Below are 21,587 nucleotides of genomic sequence, written 5' to 3'. Positions count from 1 at the left end.
GTCACCTCACATCACCACGTGACTCGGTGACAAATATCAAACATTATTTATCACTTTAAAGTGTATGACGCCTCGTCCTGACACCAACTTAATTGTAAAAATGTCTTATCTGTGTCCTGAATCTTCAATCTTGGAGAGTGGGTAATAAAGTAACGTCAGGCCTAGATGAAAAGTGTAGGCTGTCTGGAGTTGGCAGACAGAACGGATGGGGCCAGGTACACTTCCCCCCCTCTCCTGACATTGCATATCTAGCCGTCTCTTCCAGTTTATCTAGCAGGTCAAGGATCCTCAAGAACTGTATATCAAGCAGCTGTTTGAGGATGGCTGCTTTTCCCAGATAAGAAACTCATCACTCCTCACATGTACAAGCTGCTAACAGAGGGGTGGAAGTGTGTGTGTGTGTCTGTGTCATTACACACAAACACACACACACACACACACACACACACACACGTCTTCTGATGTTCTTCAATAACCAAAGAAACTTTTGATACAGCAAGATTTCTTTATATCTTTCTATCAATCTGGCTTTTATTTGCGCTACTTTGCTGACTAGCTTGCACTGAAAAATATTAGACATGTTTTTCTTTCTGTATTTTCTGTCAGGACGACCATTAGTGGAAAATAAAAGCTAAATGTTCATTAATGGAAGAAAATGAAGATTGAGAAATTGCTTTAACCTTGTTATCTTTCCCTTTCACACGGGACATAGACGTGGTTTGATGCGGGGCTCATACAGACTCAGGAGGTTATCCCCTGCGTTGGTTAGCAGAAGCTAATTTCAAAATCCTAATTAATATTGCTTGCATTTCTCTTTGCTACCAGTAATTAAATTCTTTTAAAGGAATTGTGAGAGTGAGGAGTTAATCCTCGGGAGGACACAGAGGGACACGATTAACGAGCATTTACAGCTGAATGACATGTTTATTCTAATAGGATTTGTTCATTGACAAATGACTGACTGACAAAAAACAAATTTTTCACAGAAGATGGTTCCATTTTATTCTGGAGGACCACTGTTCTGCAATCCTGCTATTCACTATTGAATCACTTCATATGCAAGAACGGATATCTCAGTTTATACCTCAAACTCAGCGTGTTTGTGGACGTCCTCCGCTCGCTGTCTGTTCAGGATGAACTCTGCCTCGTTGGCGACTCGAACTATGTGGTCCTTCATGGCGTGGCAGAGCAACCTTAAACATTGCAGAGAAACGTTTAAATGCAGCAGACTCTGCATATCATCACTAATTGGGAAATATACCATTTTTATTCGCTAAATATTGTAGTCTCTTGTACGAAAGGAGCAAGGTTGAGGCAAATACAGCTTGTGAGGATGGTGCAACATTGTGCTTGTTGAAAGAGCAGACTCGTAAACAGCATCATTTGTCTGCGTTATGTTGCAAGGCTGCAGGTCAGTGACAGATCCCTCTGTAGCATTAAGGAGGGAATGGAGTGTCATTAGAGCATCGAAGCCTGTCTGGCCTGCTCCTGATTGACTGAGCATCCCTTCCCGTTGACCAGAACATCAGCCCCTTGCCTGTATTGCTGACAAGTCTGGCCGTGAACAACTTCTCACATGGCTGACTCTGGAGGCTCCGTGGTCTCCACCCACATTCACATTTAAATTCCAGTATCTTTAATAATTGAAAACACCCTGGCTATTGTGTGTAGATTACATGCCATTTTACACACCATTAGGCTAGCTTTGTTTTAATTAAAGCATCTCCTGTTCCTCTCCAGTGCTTGATACAGATTGTAATTTCCCTTCTGTCCCAAGGAGAGGCAGTAATCCCGAGGCTGCATTCATCAGCTGCTGTTGCCTCTTTAACTGTTGACAGGCACTCATTAATAGACAGACGTTCACTGTTCAAAGACAGAGCCTGACAACGCCAAGCTTTGTTTTCAAACCAAGAATAGATGAGAAAGCATGTTGACGAGTGATATTTGGAGATGGGGAAAAAAAAGATGTGCACGCTTTCTACAGTGCTTTCGCATTCATATTTCTTACTTGATACTGTAGCTATCAATACAGGTATTGATTGCACGTGTGTTGAAGACGAAAACAAAACAACACACAAACAGACTGGAGACAGAGCCTCTCATATAATGTCTATCAGAATTGTAAAACTGGTCTTAAGGAGTGTTAAATTTGTTTGTCTATTATCAGATTACACCACCCCTGATTACACGAGTCAGGGGTCAACATGGTGATCCCTGTGGCTTTCACTTTGAGGCTTAAAGACACTGTCTGAACAGAGCCGCACGCACAAGACAATACTGCATGTATTTGGATATCGTGCAATGTGTCAGCATGGAAAACTGAGGCTGTTCTCTCACATGGATGGCGGCTTACAGCTACAGTCACGCAAGAGAGAAGCAGCTGTTTTAAAGATATAAAGTGATCAGTTTACTTTCAGTAATTTCAGGGCATTTCTAGTTTGTCTGATGGCAGTTTGCGTTCTAACAGCCGCATCATGAAACAGAGTAACTGCAAACAACTACTACTCCATGTGTTGTTGCACATACAGCAGATATTTTGTCAGCCACGCCTTGTAAGGCAAACAGATAGTCCAGATTCTAGCTACCTCTAGATCTGTCTAGTTAAACAGAGCAGGTGTGCAGAGACTTGAGTAAGACTGGGAAATTATGTATCTGTCAGCAGCACCCTGGACAGCGACGTGTGGCCCTACTGACTGAAGCTCTTTGTTCCAGGGCCAGCAGGGGACTCAGAGAAGCCTGGCTGGGCTGCAGCAAGAGCTCAGGCAGAGAGAAGGCCTGGCCAGATGGGTCAGCAGATGGACAAGGAGGCTGAGCCGCCCCTGATCTGCTCTACACTGAGTCTGGCCACACCCAGAGACAAGAGGAAAAGGGAGGGAGACAGAAAGAGAAACACAGAAGCTGGGGTGTACAGGAAACAGGCAGAGAGAGATATAAGAGGGGAGAAAATAAGAGAGGGCGACCGCACTCTAGTGTTCACAGTGCTACCAAAATCACCACCATCTTATTCACCATAACCCCTACAGAGCAGCCGACAAGAGGCTTACAGCTAATCTTGCTACTTGGTCCAACAACCTCGTCGCAGAAATATTTTTATATCATAAGAAAAAGCACATAAACTACTGTTTGGCTGAGTGAATTAACACGTATGACAGTGAACGGAGACGTTACCTTCCTTCGTTGATGAGCTCAATGAAGGCCAGGCCAGCGTTTTTCTGAATGGAGTTCTGCCATTCCTGAAATGACAGAATTTGTGATCTGTTACTTGCGCAGTTCTGAAGAAACCATTAAATTACATCCTTATAATTGATATTACATGTGGGTTTAAGAAAAAAGTCTTGTCAGTACAGCCAGTCAACACCCCCAAGTGCACACCAAAAGTTAAAATGGCAGAGTAGGAGTATCAAAATACCCTTTTGAAGCTCTTTCATGAAAGCATGACTCAAACGCACAAGAATCACATTTCATCCAAATTGCATAGTTCAGCTGTAATTTGGATTACATTTCATAGCTTGTAATTCAAGAAGGTAAAGAAAGCATTTAGTTCATATATCATTTGAGGAAAAAAGTGATGCCTATAAAAAGCTGAAATCCTGCACAGCATGTGTGACCATCCTTTCTTCCTCTGTGAAAAGATCTGTAAACACAGGAGAGATGTAATTGTGGGATGAAACTGTATCCTCTCACTTAAATACAGCCATTTCCCCTGTCCCTTACAGTGACAGATTACTGAGCAGGCTCACTGAGCCCTGCAGTATACGCCTGGAAGGGATCCGAGCCCTGGGCCAGAGTGCCAGCACTTGCTGTCTCACAACATGCTCTGGAAATGATTAAAAAGCAGTTTGAGAGCGCGCCTTTCACTGTGGGAAATTCAGCTCTCCTGTGCCCTCACTGAGGTGCAAATGGAAGAGAGAACAGAGAAGGCCACAGTTCAAAAGCAGAGGGAAAACAGAGGAAAAAGAAGGAAAAAGGTTTCCATTCTTGAGGACTACTAACGTATATGCAAATCAAGGCTATAATCACAAATAAGGAACCTTTCAACCATTTACAATTTGCAGTAATTGATATTATTCACAACAGAAAGAATGTGTGGATGTATATCATCTGTAGGTGTACATGCAAAACACACTGTTGATGTCTGGAAGGTAAGCAACATTTGTTGTGTATGGTACCAGCATAACTGACATTGACATTATTATGTATGGGCATGTGTTTTTGTACACAGTTGTCGTGCCTGACACATACCGGTTCACGCAAGAGTACACAGTCTGACCCTACGATGCGTTAAATCAGGGAGATGGTGCTGACAAACCGCTGAGCATCTGGTCTCCAAATGTTCCCCGTGACCCCCTTCCTCTGCAACAGTATCTGCCTGGAATAAGCTGTTCTTGATTTGGACAGGGATCATGTACAGCCAGTCTTCTGAGGTTCCACTTGCACCATGCTCACGTGACAAAAATAAATACGGAAATCAAGGCAGATGTGACACTCGGGTGTTGCCAGGAGAATGGCAGCAGGTCAGTGGAGGTAGAGCATGAACTAGCCAAATTTGCTATCTTGTCTGAGGTATGCTTGTTGACAGCTGAGATAGCACTTCAGAGGCTCTCTTTTTTCTGGTCTTTGTTTTACTGGAAAACAGAGCTCCCAAGAGGCTTCCTTTGATTGCAAAGATTTTAAAAAGTCTTCTGCTGCCCATTTGAGGGGAATTAGGCCTGACACACAGCTGCTGAAAAAGCAAAGAGCTGTGATCCTCGTTGTAAATGCAGACCACGATCAGAGTGCAGCACCTTTGGCCACTGGAAGTTTGTTTAGCAGACTGGATATGAAAAGCTGAGATTTAAAGCTGCATTCACTTACTCTTTGGCCTTTTGGGGGCAGAAGAGCTCCACAACAACCTGAAAAACAGCCTTGCCATACTGTTGCACTACGTTGTTGTTTTGGCATAAAAGTTGTACAGTACAACTAACAAGCTAACAAGTGTTTACTTACATATGCACGGGCAACGTTAGCACTATCTTTGTCATGTTTCCACCAACATCTGAGAGAAACAACTGCACAAGCTGCTTGTGAACACTGCGCTTGATGTTTGACAGGTTGTATTTAGTTCATTTACCTGAGCTTTTTTGCTGAAAACAGCTGCCTGCTGCTGCTGGAAACATTTCGCTAAAAGCAGCTAAAAAGCTCTGTAATGAGCTGGTAAATTGTTTGACACAACATGCAACACTGGGAAATGTCGGACAGCCATCAATGATGCAGTATGTGCTGTTGGGGCGATGGTACCATTTTTCAATGTAGCTTTTAAAAACCAGTCACCTAAAACTCCCAACGCAGGGAACAGCTTGCTGGCTGCTGCTGGATTTTCTCTCCTCCCACTTTCATCTTCCTGAAATTCAGCAGGGCACTAAGTATTTGTGGTGTTTCAATCCAACCTGTCAGTGTGCTGGAGCCTTTGCTTTTATCTGCCCTGCTTTGCTCTGTTATACTCTCCACATCTGGAGGCCTTCCATCACTAAATCTCTGTGGCTCCACTCTAGATCCCCCCCTGTATGTTTAAGCTGTTACAAGAACCAGAGCTGCTTGACCTTTTCATTCAGCTGCCCAGGCTGAGGAGAGACACACTGTGTCTGCAGCCACAGCCAGCCACACGATGATTGCTATGATTAGTATGCATAAATAAGAAAAGGCAGATCATTAGCACTAATTCATTCATAAAACTGACAGGTCACAAAACAGAGAGGGACTAAAGGTCAGCTAAGTGCCCTCCTTGCTGTCTTAAAATATTAACACTGAAATATGTTATATTATGTTGAAGTTGGCATTTTGCATCTGAGAAGACTTGCTGCTCTTTCTTAAAGCACTTCAGACACAGTATTTAACCACAGACATCGATTAGGAGTACTCTGCAATGTAATTATCAGATAGAATAAACATTATATTTGCTCATGATAGAACAGCTCTGCATATATCAGCTTTGTTACCTGAAAGAAGAAATCTAGAGGAGGCTGATTATCATCCATCATTGCAGTGTGATTTTTAAATCACATTAGCTGGCAACATAACTGGATTCATTATTGATGGTGCAGCATCAGGATATGAAGCAATGGCTCATCTCTATCTGAAAGGTTGTAGAAGGACACCAAGCTATATGGTCCAGTTTCAAGGCCTCACTGTCTGATCGATATCTCAGCCTGGGTTTCATCCCTAGAGCCCCTAATGGCAGGAACCTCTGGAGCCACAGTAATGCTATCTGTATAAAGGGGGGATGGACTCAGACCTTAACAGCATGCTGACGTTCTCATCTGCAATAAATCCTAGCGCTGGAAAAAGCAACTTCCCACAGATACTCTACAGACAGAAAAGCAGCGCAAAAAGGAGCCCGTCGAAAGCCTTCAAAAGAGCGACAATAACTCAAAGCTGGCTACCCCATTTATGTACTTTTTTTTCTTTTTTCTTGAGGAAAGCCCCTGAATAATGGCCTCCATATAACGGAGGCTGAGCTCCCTACAGAAGAGGGCTTTGGACTGCGGATACCACAGAGCACACATAGTGGCAATCCACCTCCTCAAGGCTCCGGCCCTGCAGACTGGATCCACAAAGAGGCACCAAGTAATGGCTTCCTTATGGGCTCCCGACGCAAGACTGATGGGCTGACAGAAGGTATGTTAAATATCTCCTGTTCTAACTGCTACATCGGGGCTTTGACCTTCTCTAAAACAAGGGCTTAACAAGAGATTCAGAGGGTCAGCTCGGAGGTGATCAGTCACTAGCAGTGCTGCATGAGGTGGGGCTCATTCTCTAAAGGAGGGCTCGGGATTAAAGCTCTGGGGTGTAGTGAGAAAGTCACTGGATTCTTAGAGAGCTGAATGTGTGTGTCTGTCCTCGCAGGTTTGGACAGTTCATTTATGTTTTACAAAAAAAATACAGTGACAAGCAAAGCTCCAGTTAAATAATTATTCAGTTATTTTTTTTTTTTTTAATTAATTTACTGAATCAATGAATTATTACGTATTTTCTGACATAACCAAGCACTAACCATAAATCTACACATTTACAAAATATCTGCAGCTTTGACAGGACAAAGACTGATCCTATTTAGTTTCAAATATATTTTTAAAGACTTGCAGACCATTGCAGACAATTTGAAATTTGCCAGATTGTGCAGTGTCAATAGTCAATTTATAGTCGCTGAGAGGTGAACCCAGCTCCTAACGGATCTCCACATGCTGTGAAAATACGCTATCAAGAGAGGCTTAGCAGAGAAAGGCATATTTCACCGGAAAAAGAAGAGAGGATGGGACCGAGAGAAGAAGACAGAGAGGCTGAAAGAGGCAGAAAAAAGCTCACCTGAGAACAAAGCAGCATGACGAGCTCCACCACTGAGGTGCTTGACTTCATGCACACGAGACCTGCAGGCAAAACCAGAATTAGATATTAATCCTACATTTTATTACACAAGTGTTCAAAACAGAAGAGATGGGTATGATCAGCAGTTATTTTATAATTTACATGGCAGCACAAGATAATATTGTAAAAATAAACATTTGAGTTAAAAATTGAGTATGAGATTTGGACGAGGCCGTGTGGTTTTTGGCATACGGAGCATTTTGGGCAGAGTGACAAGCAATTTGTAAGCCTCTATTTGTGCTTCCAATTTGCCAATCATAAAACTGCAAAAAAAAAAAACCATCTGCACAGAGTAGATATGCACAGAACAGATGCACACATGTACATGCAAGTGCCCCCTCCACACACACATACACACACATCTACCTTCACACACGCACGCACACTCACATAAGTGAACACAGACATTCACAGCTTCTTCCCTCATCTCCATTCTGTAGACGGTGAGCCGCAGAAGCCGACAACTCTCTAATGAAACAAGGGCAGGTGTGAAAAGCTCATTTGCAGAAACAATGGCTGCAACTGGTCTCGTATTCTACACCTCCAGCTCCTTCTGCTGCACTTGGCGAGAACCATTAAAGGTGCAGTCATTAGTAAAAGGAAGAATGCAGCTCTCTAGGACTCATTATAGTTGGCAGGAGTAGAACTCTGTGCCACAGGGCTACCGCTGTTTCATCGATTGCAGGGTGTCAATCAGAGGAGAGGGCAAAATATTCTTAATCTAATATTTCAGTTAACTTGGTTGCAAGAGTTGTGCATTGTGCAGTGCAGCATCGACAATAAGAAATAGGAAACAATATGAAGTGGGATACATAATTTGCTATCATCACAGTGACTCATTTCTAAAAGAGGAAATAATGTGCTTTGCACGACATTTCCTCACATATGCAACATCACCTGCACCCTACTGCAACTGCTCGTGAATAACGTGTTGAAATTAGCCATAAAGCTATTTTCAATTTTCATCCACATCAAAATGTCACACAAAGCACAATCTGTCCATCCAAACATACCAAACTGTAGCTCGAAGAACTAAATTTAAAGCACGAACAATGACACTTAAATTGGTTGACAGTTCTTTTAATACAGAGATTAATGCTAGACTACACCAGAATATCCAAGTTACATCATAGCTTGATATTAAAATTCAATGGTTACAGCTTTGCTCGTGTAAATACTGCACAACGTCACACAGAATGGCAAACATTCAGAACACTGGATGGGTGTTTTGGTCGCTGATTGTACATCCATCTCTGTTCATGAGTGGAGACTGTCCGAGGAAGCGTATTGTAAATACTCCGAGAGGATGTGACCCTTCTCTTGTACACAGAGTGCCACGGCTGACCTCTTGTTATAGCTGTGACATGCTGAGCCATAAGTCAGTCCAGTCTGACACAGGAGTCAGGTGGCCGACTGACCCTGGCCTTGTGCTGGTAGACAAACTAAATGCATTCTATTTAAACATGGCCTGCCAGTCCTTTCCTGTAAACAGGGCAGGGTTAAGGCACGGGTGAATGTGGCATTGTGGGGCAATGTGCCGGCAGACTGGGCCACTCAGGGGACAGCAAGAAGCAGGCGGCAGGCATCACAACAGCAGCAGTGTTCACACACAGGCCTTACCCACCAACTCCAAGTGTAAAGCTCAGGGTGCACTCAACATAATTGCCGCAGTGACCACATGTCTTCAGGGTGGGTGAAGGAATAGGGTGAGGCAAAGGGGCACAGGGGGCACAGGGGGGCTCGACCCCAGGCAATCTAGGGAGTGATGGATGGCTGGTAATTACTGGTAAATGGAGCGCCTTTGCACTACAGCACAGTATTTCAACTGTGAGCCTGGGAAGGGCCAGGAAGAAGAGGAGAAAGAGAGGGAGGAATAGCAAAATCAGCTCAACCATTTGGACACACACACTGCAGCTAGGACAGACCTGAGCGGCTCAAGAAAGCCAGATTTAAAGATTTCAAGTGCATGTGCTAAATGTGCGTTTGTTTTGTCTGATAAACATGCTCTAATCCATGTCAGGGTGCACTTTTCACAGACCCAGACAGGGTTAAACATGTCTGGTGAAGAGCACTGAGGCCCGAGCTGTCTATCCACGACCTTGTTTGTGGGGTTACACTCTCAGCTCAGCTCTGGTTTGTCAGCTTGGTCAGTCTGCTGACAGACTTTGAGTGAAAGGGTAACAGGCATATTCACACTTGTCAAGGCTATGCTACCTGATTTTTCATTCCTTTCCCCTGAGCTTGAGTCAGTAGCCTTCGCCACAGATGCCGCCATACCCACATGGCTATTTACATATGTATATATATATATATAATGTATTTTTGATATATGAAGGAAAAACCATGCGACTGGAAGGGAAACATTTAAAAAAAACAGTAAATGTAAGCAGTAAATGTCCTCTTAATGACGGCAGACAAGAACTTAATTCATCATTTCATGAAGTATTTTTACAAGACTGGTTTATACACCGTTAAATAAATAAAAGCCTGCAAATGGGTACACATGCCAAGGCTGATTATATTCAAAGCTTAAATTAAAAACCAGTAACAAACACCCATTTTAAAACAATTAAAATATCTTTACTATCATTACTAACAAAAATAAGTTACACAAAGTTAAGTATAATATTTGAGATTTCTTTATTTAAAATACTACAATATTGCCAGCAATGACAATTGCTGCAATAATCTAACAGTAACTGTCAGTGTGAACACTTTGTAAATAAACTAGGCTCAGGAAAGTGGACATGTGTCAGGCAACTCGGTTCAGGAACCAGCTTTAATAAAGTCACTGGAGTGCATTCTTTCAGCCCGCTGTCATTCTCTTTTGAAGCCAATATCAGGTTGAGCTTACAGCTAAAAGAAAAGGCTTTGGCAGTGAGAAAAGGCAGAAATATCATTTCAGTTTGTGCAAAGTCAAGAGACCACACGCATACAGTATATTCCACACTATACGCACACAGGCAAACGTCTGCAGACACTCACAGTTACACATTGTGCGTGTGCTGGCTGTGGTGGCAGTGTGTTCTTGTGAATACAAGCCAAAACAACCATTGGGAATTGAGTGGCAGTGCACACACATGCAGGCAGACAGTCCCTGAGGTTAGGCACGAGTCTCACTGTGAGCGACTGCCAACCTGAGGCCTGAGGAAGGCGATGGGCGCCTTCACATAGCCACCAGGAAATAAGACTAGAGCCCAGAGTGGAGTGCAGCAGAGGGATCACACACTTCTGCAAACGCTGCACAACCGAGCCAGTCAGACCAGCACTTTAAACATATGCAATATGAATGCTGTCACGGCATTTCAAATACATTTCTGAAGCTGTTATGATAAAGACATTCATCTCGAAGGCCATTTCATTGTGGTAGAGAGTAACAAGCCTGTGCTGAAGCATCCAGGATTAACTTCCAGTGATCACCTTAACATCAGCAGATCATTACTGTAGACATTATGGTCTCTGAGACATTACTACAAATTAAAAAAGGCCTGTGTAAGTGTCTGTGCTTCACTTACTTTCCATGTAAGCGGATTTGGATTGGACTGATTCTTTATGGCACAAAACAGTAAAAAAGTCACAAGACATCTTAAGATTTCTAATTTTACTACAATAAAAAACAAGAAAACACTTCCCATAAATTCATTTTGAAGTAAAAATAAATAAATAAATAAAAACAAAAAAACATTTGACTAAAAAAGACAGAATCGCCTTTTAACACCAAGCAACAGGGTGAAATGAGATCTTTGTTTTGAGAACTAAAAATATCACTGGCATGAGGCAAAGGCCACCAGTTATTTCAACATTCATTTCAGCATGACATTTGTTGTGATGTTTAAAAATACTACATCTCGGAATAATCCTCAATATGTGGAGTGAATCATGAAGAAAACAAAACACACAGACGTCACAAGATGAATTAAAGGGAAAGCAGATTTAATGAGACTGTGACAGACCCCCAGCTTGTGTGCAAAGCAGCGACTCTCCTGTCAACACCTACTACTGCGTACACATCCATCAAAGTGGCAGCCAGTGGGGTGCACACAATGGTAGGTTGGTGCGTACAGGACTCCACACACAGCTTGCGCTATGCAACATCTGTACCTTCAATGAGCAGCTCCTGTCCGTGGCTGCCCAGCAGGGTGCGCGACAGAAAGGGTGCAAAGTCCACAAAGGTCTCTCTCAGCAGGGGTGCCACCTTCTCCAAGGCCCTCTCCAGCTTTGTAGTGATGCTGTCAAGGAAAACACATCAAAACAGAAGTAGCAAAAGGTAATTAGACACCAGAAGTGGAGCAAAAATCTAAGTGAGGTAGCGTTGTGGCCTTCCATCAAGGGTAAGGCAGGAAAAGAGCAGTGAGAGCCTCACAGTCGACCCAGTGCACTGAGCTAACAGCAGATAGCGTGTAGTCCTGGTGGGTGCAGAGGGTAAGCAACACATTTCAGAGGATGCAAACCAAAACGGATATCCATCAGAGCATGGTTGCTATTACCGGAGAGCTGAAGATTTTACAGAAGAATAGATTTTATTTCATTAAAAATCACGTTAACACATTTTTTTTTTTTTTGCATTGAAAGAAAATTTATCAGCAGTTGTTTGCATTCTTTGTTGTGGCCTGTTACCAGGCTTGCACATGGGATCACAGCTGTTCAACACTGCACAGAGAAGTTTCTTATCGTCTACACACACACTACATGCTGTGGCCTGACATTATCTGAGCACCTCCAAGAAACTGTGAGCTGGAGTCATGCAGCCATACAACTCAGACTGTATACGAGCAGAGATACGACTCAAGCTACAACATATCTCTGTGCTGCTATGTGTACACACACAGATACTAGGCAACATGAGGAGAGTAGAGGCTTGTTTTCCCAGCTATGATGGGCAGAAAGCAGCGGGATAGAGAGACCCACAGAGAGAGAGGAGAGAGGATATGTCTTGGTTTTGGATTTGTAGTGTTCCTTGCATGTGTGTGTCGTGTAATCTGCCTTTCAGCTCCCTGGGAAAACACAGCAGAGGGGTGACACACTAGCATAAAAAGCAGGGTGTAAGGGGTCTAGGTGGCTAACAGAAAAGTTCTTGCCTAAGACACTGGCCTGCACCTCTGGAGGCTGCCTGTAATCCTGTCAGGGAGCTAAAGGGTTTGAGCTCAGGAGGTGTCAGCCCCTCGCGCAGTGGACACTGGTCCACTTCACAAAAGGCACTGAAATGGAGAGAGAAAATGGAGAGAGAAACGAAAAATTACACCACAGGCAGTAGTGCTTCATGTTGTTTGGTGGCTTAACTGTTGGGCTCATTAACTAATTACAAAATTCTGATCATATTCACTTGTAATTTTCAGTAGACCAGAGCAGGAAATTCAGGTTGGAGGTATTTTTTCCCCTCATCTAAAATATAAGTTCGGCATCCGCCGGCTCTGCAGAGAGATAGTACTATTATTGACTTCACAATTAGACTAAGTGATGTCGGTTACTGCTGCCATGGAAACTGAATCTCTATTCCTCTAGCAGAACACACTGAAGCAGAGAGAGAGAGAGAGACTCTGGAGAAAGACCTGGGCTCAGCAGTCAGTGGAAGAGCAGAACTAAGGACCTCTGTCACAAACTATTAGAGCAAGTGAGGAAGATGAGCCAAGGTCACAGCAAGATACACACACAGATACACACAAACAATTATGGCAAACTCTGCCGTAGGAAAAAAAAATGGCTTCGTTTTATTTGTGGTATTTTGTTTTGACTACGTAGAGACAAAGAAAATGTCTGAATTTACCAAAATAAATAAACCACCGTTTATTAAAGGTGAGCATGCAGACGTCGTAGTTATGCACCGAACCAGAGCAGGTGAAATGAATCAGTTCAAAGGAAAGCAAAAACATCAACAAATAATAATCGTTTTAAGAAATGTGGAAATTAAGCTTCACACAAACCCTTTGCGTGTGAGACTTTACATGCAGTCGCACAGTTCAACTTAAGTCAATTTACCAACGCAGGAAACACGAGCATGCGTGAACACAGAGGGCTCTGTTGTACCTCATGTTTTCTGCCGTGTCTTCGGGCATGGGGGCCACCGTCTGCACCGCCGGCAGATTCTTACTGGTGGCTCCGTTGACAAAGTTAGAGGAAGAGGTGGTAGAGGGGGCTGCGTCAGTGGCTCCTGCAGGGAAGACCAACAGAAGCAATTAATTACAAATATGTACGTCCTTAATAATATAATCAAATAAAAATGAGATCTAATACATAATTTTACCGAGGGATGAGGGTTGACTTTTGGGTTATGAAAATTTTAAGTAAAATATATTTTAAGTTTTTTAATACTACTTTGGTTATGTTGTCAAAAATTGGATGTCATAATGAAACTTAAAAAATAAAATGCTATGTTGGCTGAAATTATATCTCAGGGTCACTTCCAGAGGCAGACTTAAATCACTGAAAGGAGAAGGAAAAAAAAAAAGAATGGGAAGTTATAAAACCAGCGGCAGTCCAGCAGCTGACAGTGGACTTCAACAGTCAGTGCAAATCTCAGCCACGTCAAACAAATGACAACATGGTCAAACTGCGCGCCAAATCTCTGAACTGAATCCAAGTGCAACTAAACTGGTTGTTCAAACCGGTGCCAGCAGCAACACATGGAGCTATTTTGCTTATAGGACGAAAAAAATGAAGAATCAGCATCCGAGTCAAATTTTTATATGTGAAACCAAAATTAGGGTAGACTGTAATGTCAAGGTGAGCCCTGAGTCACATCATCTTGGCAGCACAAGCGCAAGTTTAAAATCACTCTAACTGTCCGTGTGAGAGGTTAAAACCAGGGTGAGTGAGATCATGGGGTCTGGGTGAGAGTCTCTGGCTTGAGCTGAAAGCACACTTTGACTCGGATACATTTCTCACATTCCTGCAGAGGGGCTCAGAGAGGAGAGGGAAAGTTTTTTTTTAATGGAGCACATTAAAAAGGTGTTGGAGCTCCTAATGGTTTTTGGTGTTAAGTGGGTCCTTTCAGAGGTCCAGACGACAGGAGCCCTGAGGTGGAACCGGCTCAATGCAGCAGAGCCCAGGGACAGGCAACGTGACAGCAGGGGGAGGGAGAGAGGGCACGCAGTCAGTCAGACAGGAACACACACTCCACAGCAAAGGTATGTGTACAACCTCTGCACAAATGTGGAGGTATTTGTTCAATTCTATAATCCAGGTTGCAGATTAACACTTGATTCGGGTGTATCAGGAGGAATCCTAGAGGCTGAAGGACGAGTTTCTATTCAGCAGTGCACCGATAGGGACTATAGCAAGGTAAAGAGGGCCACCTAGTGGTGAGAACAGGGCCCTGCACAGACATACAGGATCACATGATGCAGCAGAGGGGAAAACCTTTGTTTCTATTCTTGGAACAGCATCAAAGCAAGAAAAAAAACAGACTGGGTCATTAAGATAAACCGCAATTACTCAAATTGCTCTAAAGTAGTGTTATTTGCAAGCGAGCCACATTACCAAGGCTAACTGCAGTATTTTAACAGTGTAAACATATTTCAGTAACCTTGTGCGTGACCTACCCGTGGTATTGATCATGCTTTTGGGGGTCGCAGAGGCGGCAGCAAAGATGTTGGGGGTGCTGCCAGCTGTCAGCCCAGCAGAGGTGCTGCTGCTGCTTCCCACTGTGTTAACTGCCAGGCTGCCAGGGGAGGTTTTCTTCACAGGGACCACTACACTCCTACACCAAACACACACTCAATATGCTTCATTCACATATGCACAGAAAAACAGCTGCAACGTATGAAACAGAAATTCAACAGAGTTCACATAGTAAGACGATACTGCTGCAGAGTAAACATCAAACACAAAATGGATGCAATAAGGGTGGCAGAGCTGCACAGTGATGAGGAAAAGCTGGAGGTTGTGGGTTTATGCTCTCTCTCTTTAGCAAGCATCTTCCCTGCCAAATTACCCTTAAGAAAGACACTAAAACCCTCTAGAGTGCAGGTGGTAACTGCAGACTCAATGTGTGATAACTTCATAGCATTATTCATAAACTCTCACTTATGGCCCCTGACAAAAAAAGACACGTGGGCTACAATTATGGCTGAAATACACTTTTCTGTTTTGTCAGAAGGTTACAGTGAGCCCAATAGCTGAGAGTTGGAGTTTGTCTGGGACCAGAAGTTAAGATTAAATTAGCCACATAGCAGGTTAGCTTAAGGACAGAAGCGGTCATGATAAAGTTTTCAGTAAAGCCAGCAGAGGCTTTTCAGCCCTGGTCTTAGAACAAAATACGCAGAATTTCCATGACTTTTGATTCAACTGATTTTTTGAATCTGTCTTTCTTAAATACCAAGACCATAGTGGACAAAATAAAATGAATTTACGTTTTAGAGGAAAAAAGGAGAATGCTAATAACTTCAGTGTCACTGTCTCTGATCTCAGGCCCGGCCATGTTGAGGTTGCCCAGATGTTAGTCAGAACATTCTGAAAGGTAAACATCCTGAACTGTAACTCCATCTTTCAGTATAACGCATGCAATGCAAATGCAAATGCAAATGCAAATATACACACACACACACACACACACACACACACACACACACACACACACACACACACACACACACACACACACACACACACACACACACACACACACACACACACACACACACACACACACACACACACACACACACACACACACACACACGAACATAAGTGGCTTAGGTAAATAAACCTGAGGGCAGCCGGCCAGCCTGCCAGCCATCACACTTTTCCTTACATCTGCTCTTGCCACTGTTGGCCCTCTGCTGCTCTCTGCTTTGCTCGCAAGAGCTGAGAACATCCCGGACCCTAATGAGAGGCTCTCCAGGAGCAACTTGGCAGTTGTTGCTGACATGCATTTGCATAGCTACCGTCTGTGTTTGAACTGACAGAACTACGGCTCATTGAGCATTAGATTCAAGGCCTTTCTATTCGGCATTTACTCTGCAGACACACAGAGCAGCATCTGGCTTTGACAGAGTACATGTAGAGTGTTAGACATATTTGTGGATTATGGCTTATACACACAGCAGTTTTTATATTATGTTACTACATAGATGACTTTGTATTTCTATTTTTTCTTTTCTTTTGAGAAACAGAAACTTAAAAGTAGAAAAGCAAGAGATGGTACTAAATTGGAAAGTCAAAATAAAATGAATAATGTGCATATGAAGTCAAAAAGTTTTCCCTTCAAGATTTTAAAAAAGGTTTAATGAAGAAAAAACAAACAAACAAATGTGAACATACACTATGTGCCCAGTCCAATTTAAAAATCTACTTACAGTAGCATGGATATTTACATACTGTATATGCAAGCATACGCACACCACACGTACACCTGGACATAAACACTAATTCAAAATGTACCACATGCATTCATACCTAGATACAAACGTACTCAAGTATACGGTGGAAGACATCTCCCCACTCGCTTAAATATTACAGAAATTTCTAATATAGAAAAGATAATAACCAAGAGAAACTCATCCAGAGAATACAGCCTTGTGCCATGCCTATGGTACTGTATATAACCTCTCCAAGCCTCAGGGGTGTCTATAATAGCCCTGTTTAATGTTGCTGGTGAGTAGTTCATTCATCCATTTTCTGCTGCTTATCTGTGGGTCGAGTGATGGTGGCAGCAGGCTAAGCAAGGTAATCCAGACATTCCCCCCCCCCAGCTCCTCCTGGGGCATCCTGGATGTTCACAAGGTGGATTAGATACATAATCTCTCTACTGTGTTCTGGGTCTACCCTGGGGTCTCCTACCAGCTGGGCATGCCCAGAACATCTATAAAAGAAGGCACCAAGGAAGCACTCTGATCAGATCCCTTACCTCCTCAACTGGCTCCTTTCAATGCAGTAGCTCTACCACGACCTCCCTCTGGATATCCAGGGTCCTTACACTGTTTCTAAGGGTTAGCCGAGCCACACTAAGGAGGAAGCGGTTGTATCTGACATCCTATTCTCTAACCCTGTGTCGCACCAGTTCACGTACTCATGAACAAGACCCTGAGATACTTAAACCTCTTCACTCAGGGCAGCATCTCACTCCCAACCGAGAGGGAGCAATCAACTATTTTCTGGTGCTGACTCACATCCTGACTGCTTCACACTCGACTGCAAACAGCCCTAGTGCATGCTGAAGGTCATGGGCATGGGTGAGCCTGTCTCTGGGTCTCCAAACTCAGGTTTTCCTCAAACTGGACTTCCCACAGCTCAACAAAATCCTCAGTCAGGGTCAGTAGTTCTGCCAGAGTCTGAAAAAGTCTGAAACTTTTGAGACGCCTCCCTGAAGTCCTCTTTTGCTTTAGGGGCCACCAAAGCTTCAGGCCTCCAGCAGTGACCCTGCCATCTGATCCAACCCCACCTGGTGGTGATCAGCTGACAGCTCTGCTAGTCTCATCACTCGACTGTCCAAGACATGTGGCTGCAGATCTGCTGACCACCACCACAAGTCCATCATCAGTCTTTGGCCCATGGTGTTCTGGGACACTTACACTTATGGATCAGCCTAAGCTTGAAAACATTCTGCATCTGCAACACATTATTGCTGATTTAATTCTTTACTTTTTCCCTTCCAATACAGTGAAATTATGTACTGGAGATTTCCCAGTAGCCAATAGGAGGTCAGAAAAAAGAGCACTGAACTAAAAAGATGTTCAATGGAAAGAATGGCATTTTTTTATAATAGATATCCAACCAGAAAAAGATATTTATAGATTTAACAATAATATGAAAATTCCTGTGGACAGTCTTTTCTAGCATTGGCTGTATTTTAATTAAACACAGGCACAGCCATAACCAGCAGCTCATCTTTCGCAACGGAGTTGAGAAGAAGGAATGCGGTCTTCTTCCAATTCATTTCGCATGTGGAGAGTCGACTAAGCTCTTAAGAGAGATCAAGTATTTGGGGGAAATATTTTTAAAAAAATCATAAAATATCATCTGCATATGAAGATAAAACGGCTTTGTTGAATGAAAAAAAAAAACTTGTCCTCTCTTACAGTTTGTGCCAAAGGCTCAATAGCGAGAATGAAAAGCATCAGACTGAGTGGGTCCTGTTGTCTACAACGTATTCTAAACGGAGGAGAAGGAGGAAATTAACTGTCATGAAAGCTGCAAATGGTTTAGTGTAGAATGTTTTAATCATATTAATGACAGCATATCAAATACCCATACACTGAAGTTTCCAAAGGTAGGATCACTCTAGCTGATCAATGCTTTTCCAGCATCAACCGATAACACAGCTCTTGATGTGGTTCTTGGCAACAAGCACAAAACACAGAACAGACGGTGGATATTATGTAGTGATGGTGAGATGTTGTTGTAATGGTTTTCCGTAGTGGCTACTGTACAAAAGATCACAAAGGAGAATGGGGCAGAGTCATGAATGAAACATATAAAGAAAGGCCTGTGGAGGCTTAGGATGAAAGATACACTTGTGACCTCATGTAATGCCGAATGATAGCAGACACACCCACTAACGCACCAGACCTCCGATCACACACAATCTGATTGGCCAAGGATTAAAGATGATGCAGTGAACTCGGCCATGCAAGAGCTCCCTGTCAGGAAAGAGAAGGAAAGCTTGTCCTTATCAGGTCTGCCGTTGGCCTTTGGGTTAGTGAGGGTGCCAGATAATGTCTTGTCCAATCTCCGGCAGTTACTCTGGGTGACACAGGCCAGGCCTCTGCTCTGGTGCGAGCTAAGCCTGCTGTCATCTGCAGCAAATCCCCAGAAATCCTCCCTCAACAAAACAACACAGACTTTTACTGTTTTATGTTGCCATTACTGTATATCTCCACAGTCTATCTCCTAAATGAACTAAAACATGCTGGAATCCTGTTTTTAAGGCTCTTCAGTAATTCACCTCACGTCCTTTTCTACTCCTCAAATGACCTCTCAAAATTATTGACGCTATGATGTTTTATGTAAGTGAGCTCTGGAGTTTCTCTCTATGGATAGAATATATAAAAAGTAGATTATATTATATACACACCGTTGCCTGGTTGACAGCCACCTAACAGGAATAAAATACCAAAAATAGTTGTAAAATACCCTTTTTGAAACTTCACAGATCAGAATCAACTAAAATCACACAGGGGAGTCTGAGAGAGTCATAGAAGAACTTGAAAGCCTACCAAAGTATTATCTCTAGAGATACAGCTGTGCTCTGAAGAACACTGATGACAAGTATCATTTATTTAGCAGATCTCTGCGCTGCTCTCCCCTGTGAAATCCCATTGACAGATATCAGAACATCACTAGCATGTTTTGATTGTCAGAACTGGGCATGAATTTAATCTTGCTTTCTAAATTCATCCCTTCCTTGCATCTTCCAGCAGAGGCCTGCCTGCTCTTGCACAGCTGGCATAGCTGGGGCATTACATTAGATCTACAGGATGTTGATAAAGCATGAACCTCTTTTAATGAATAATTAATTAGTGGAGTGCTCATGAATCATTTATAGATTATCTAGCACATATCTTATTAATAGGATTGTCTTAATTGAGTTGCAGAGAATAAAGCAAGGATTAATTTCAGAATTAATATTAATGAGGTCTGCGGCTGTGGGAGACGACTGCGTGTTAAGTATAACCAAAGAAATGTTTCCTTTATAAATCCAATAGATGGGATCTAATAGTGCTTTATTCAGGAATACTAGGATGATACAGAGGAAATGTGCTTACATTCCACTCGCAAATTCAATTAAAACCAATTATCATTGCTCTGCATCATGGGAAATAGCAAACATTTAAGGACAAACAAAATCTCGAAGAGCTAAGTTGGAGACTTTTTGGGAATGAGAGGAGGAAAGGGAGGAAGTTAAGGATTAAAGAAGATAAAGTACTGTATTCCCATCTGGTCGAGCGGAAATCTGGATGTTAAGCAATTTAAACCCCTCCTCTATGAAAGTCTTTGGTAGAGGGGCCTCTGCGACGACTGCCCCTGTGCACTCCACTTAAAGCCATTTTTTCTCTCCTTTTTTCTTTTTTTTGATGTTGTCACTCCCAATCTATTGCCGCCCTGACAGACAAATGAAAGGCCTGTCCATGTCTGGCAGCTCATTTCGCTGGCAGGTGGCAAACAATTAGACACAGCAAATGGAGGATGGAGGGGGAGTGACATGAAAAGCATGAGAAAAAGTTGTATATGTGGTCAGGAGGGTTTGTGTGAAAGCATTTCAAAAATAATACTCTTTGCTTTGGCGACTCATTTCAGGCTGCCAGTTCCCATTACTGGTGTGAGCGGTGAGGGCGACAGGGCCGGCCGCGGTGTGGCGTGAGGCCGCTTCTGTTTAATCTGTCATCAACGCCCTGGAGACCCCCACCCTCTCAGCCGTCCTCTCCTCACATACTCCTCCATCTTCTCCCCTATTCATCAGGCTCACCAGCAGCAGCAGTATGCATTAAAAAGAAGGGAGGCCCCATTGTGCCTCCTGACTCAGTGTGTCCTCTGCTGTCTCTCTGGGGCCTGGCAGTGATTACACAGACACATACGAAAACTCTTCCAAATCAGGGGTGTCCAGAGGACAGGACAAGTTTTTGTTTGTGCTAAAACAAATCAAACAGCTTTCAGAAAAATTATGATTTTCAAAACTTTACCCACCATAGGGGACAGGGATCGGGGGGAGCTGAAGCTTGAAATCCCTGCAGGAGCAGGTTTGTAAACTCCCCAAATCCAGACAGATTACTGTGTGGTTTTATCTGATCCAGGAATGTAAATAAACCGCAACAGCGCCACAGTGCTTCAGAGACCTTTTCAAACACTGGAATTCTTTGCCGTGGGGGATGAGCACAATACAAGTGGTCTGAAATGAATAATGTGTCGCATGCTGCTTAAAAACCATTAGTGGTATACTGGATAACTAAGATAAACCAAGAGGATTAACTGACGTTACGGTCACATGAGTGATAGCACTGACGCACAGGCACAAATCTTTTATGGCATGAAGTGATTGCAGGCTATATTTTCTGAGAATGATACAGTCAAACCTACAATAATATAGTTTTTTTTTTTTTTGTTACTTTATACTGTTTGTTTTTGGCTTTAACAAAGTTTGCTTTGCCTTTCCTTTTTTTTAAGAACAATATAAACCTGCAGGTTGTATAGTTTGGATTTTTAAGATATGTTTTCTACCATTTCAGCAAGGAGTGGAATTCTATCAGCAGGGT

At 43.0% G+C, this 21,587-nt stretch overlaps 1 protein-coding gene across 5 annotated transcripts in view; it reads right to left on the bottom strand.

The window, feature by feature from the left end:
* nbeab (neurobeachin b) overlaps positions 1–21,587 on the bottom strand; it is a 182,779-nt gene that overhangs the window by 78,434 nt on the left and 82,758 nt on the right. For 2 of the 5 annotated variants that reach the window (XM_070970886.1, XM_070970888.1), the window contains exons 30-36: positions 14,940–15,097; positions 13,426–13,549; positions 12,480–12,599; positions 11,503–11,630; positions 7,342–7,403; positions 3,169–3,233; positions 1,085–1,193 (exon numbers count right to left, since the gene is read on the bottom strand). In XM_070970886.1, coding sequence (XP_070826987.1) covers positions 1,085–1,193; positions 3,169–3,233; positions 7,342–7,403; positions 11,503–11,630; positions 12,480–12,599; positions 13,426–13,549; positions 14,940–15,097 — 766 coding nt within the window. Of the gene's footprint in view, positions 1–1,084; positions 1,194–3,168; positions 3,234–3,409; positions 3,545–7,341; positions 7,404–11,502; positions 11,631–12,479; positions 12,600–13,425; positions 13,550–14,939; positions 15,098–21,587 lie in introns of those variants that run through there. The other 3 variants (XM_070970889.1, XM_070970890.1, XM_070970891.1) reach the window with 2 other exon arrangements.

This window comes from Chaetodon trifascialis, chromosome 9 (genome assembly GCF_039877785.1).
Source record: "Chaetodon trifascialis isolate fChaTrf1 chromosome 9, fChaTrf1.hap1, whole genome shotgun sequence".
Taxonomy (NCBI): domain Eukaryota; kingdom Metazoa; phylum Chordata; class Actinopteri; order Chaetodontiformes; family Chaetodontidae; genus Chaetodon; species Chaetodon trifascialis.
This window is presented reverse-complemented; position numbering and strand designations above follow the sequence as displayed.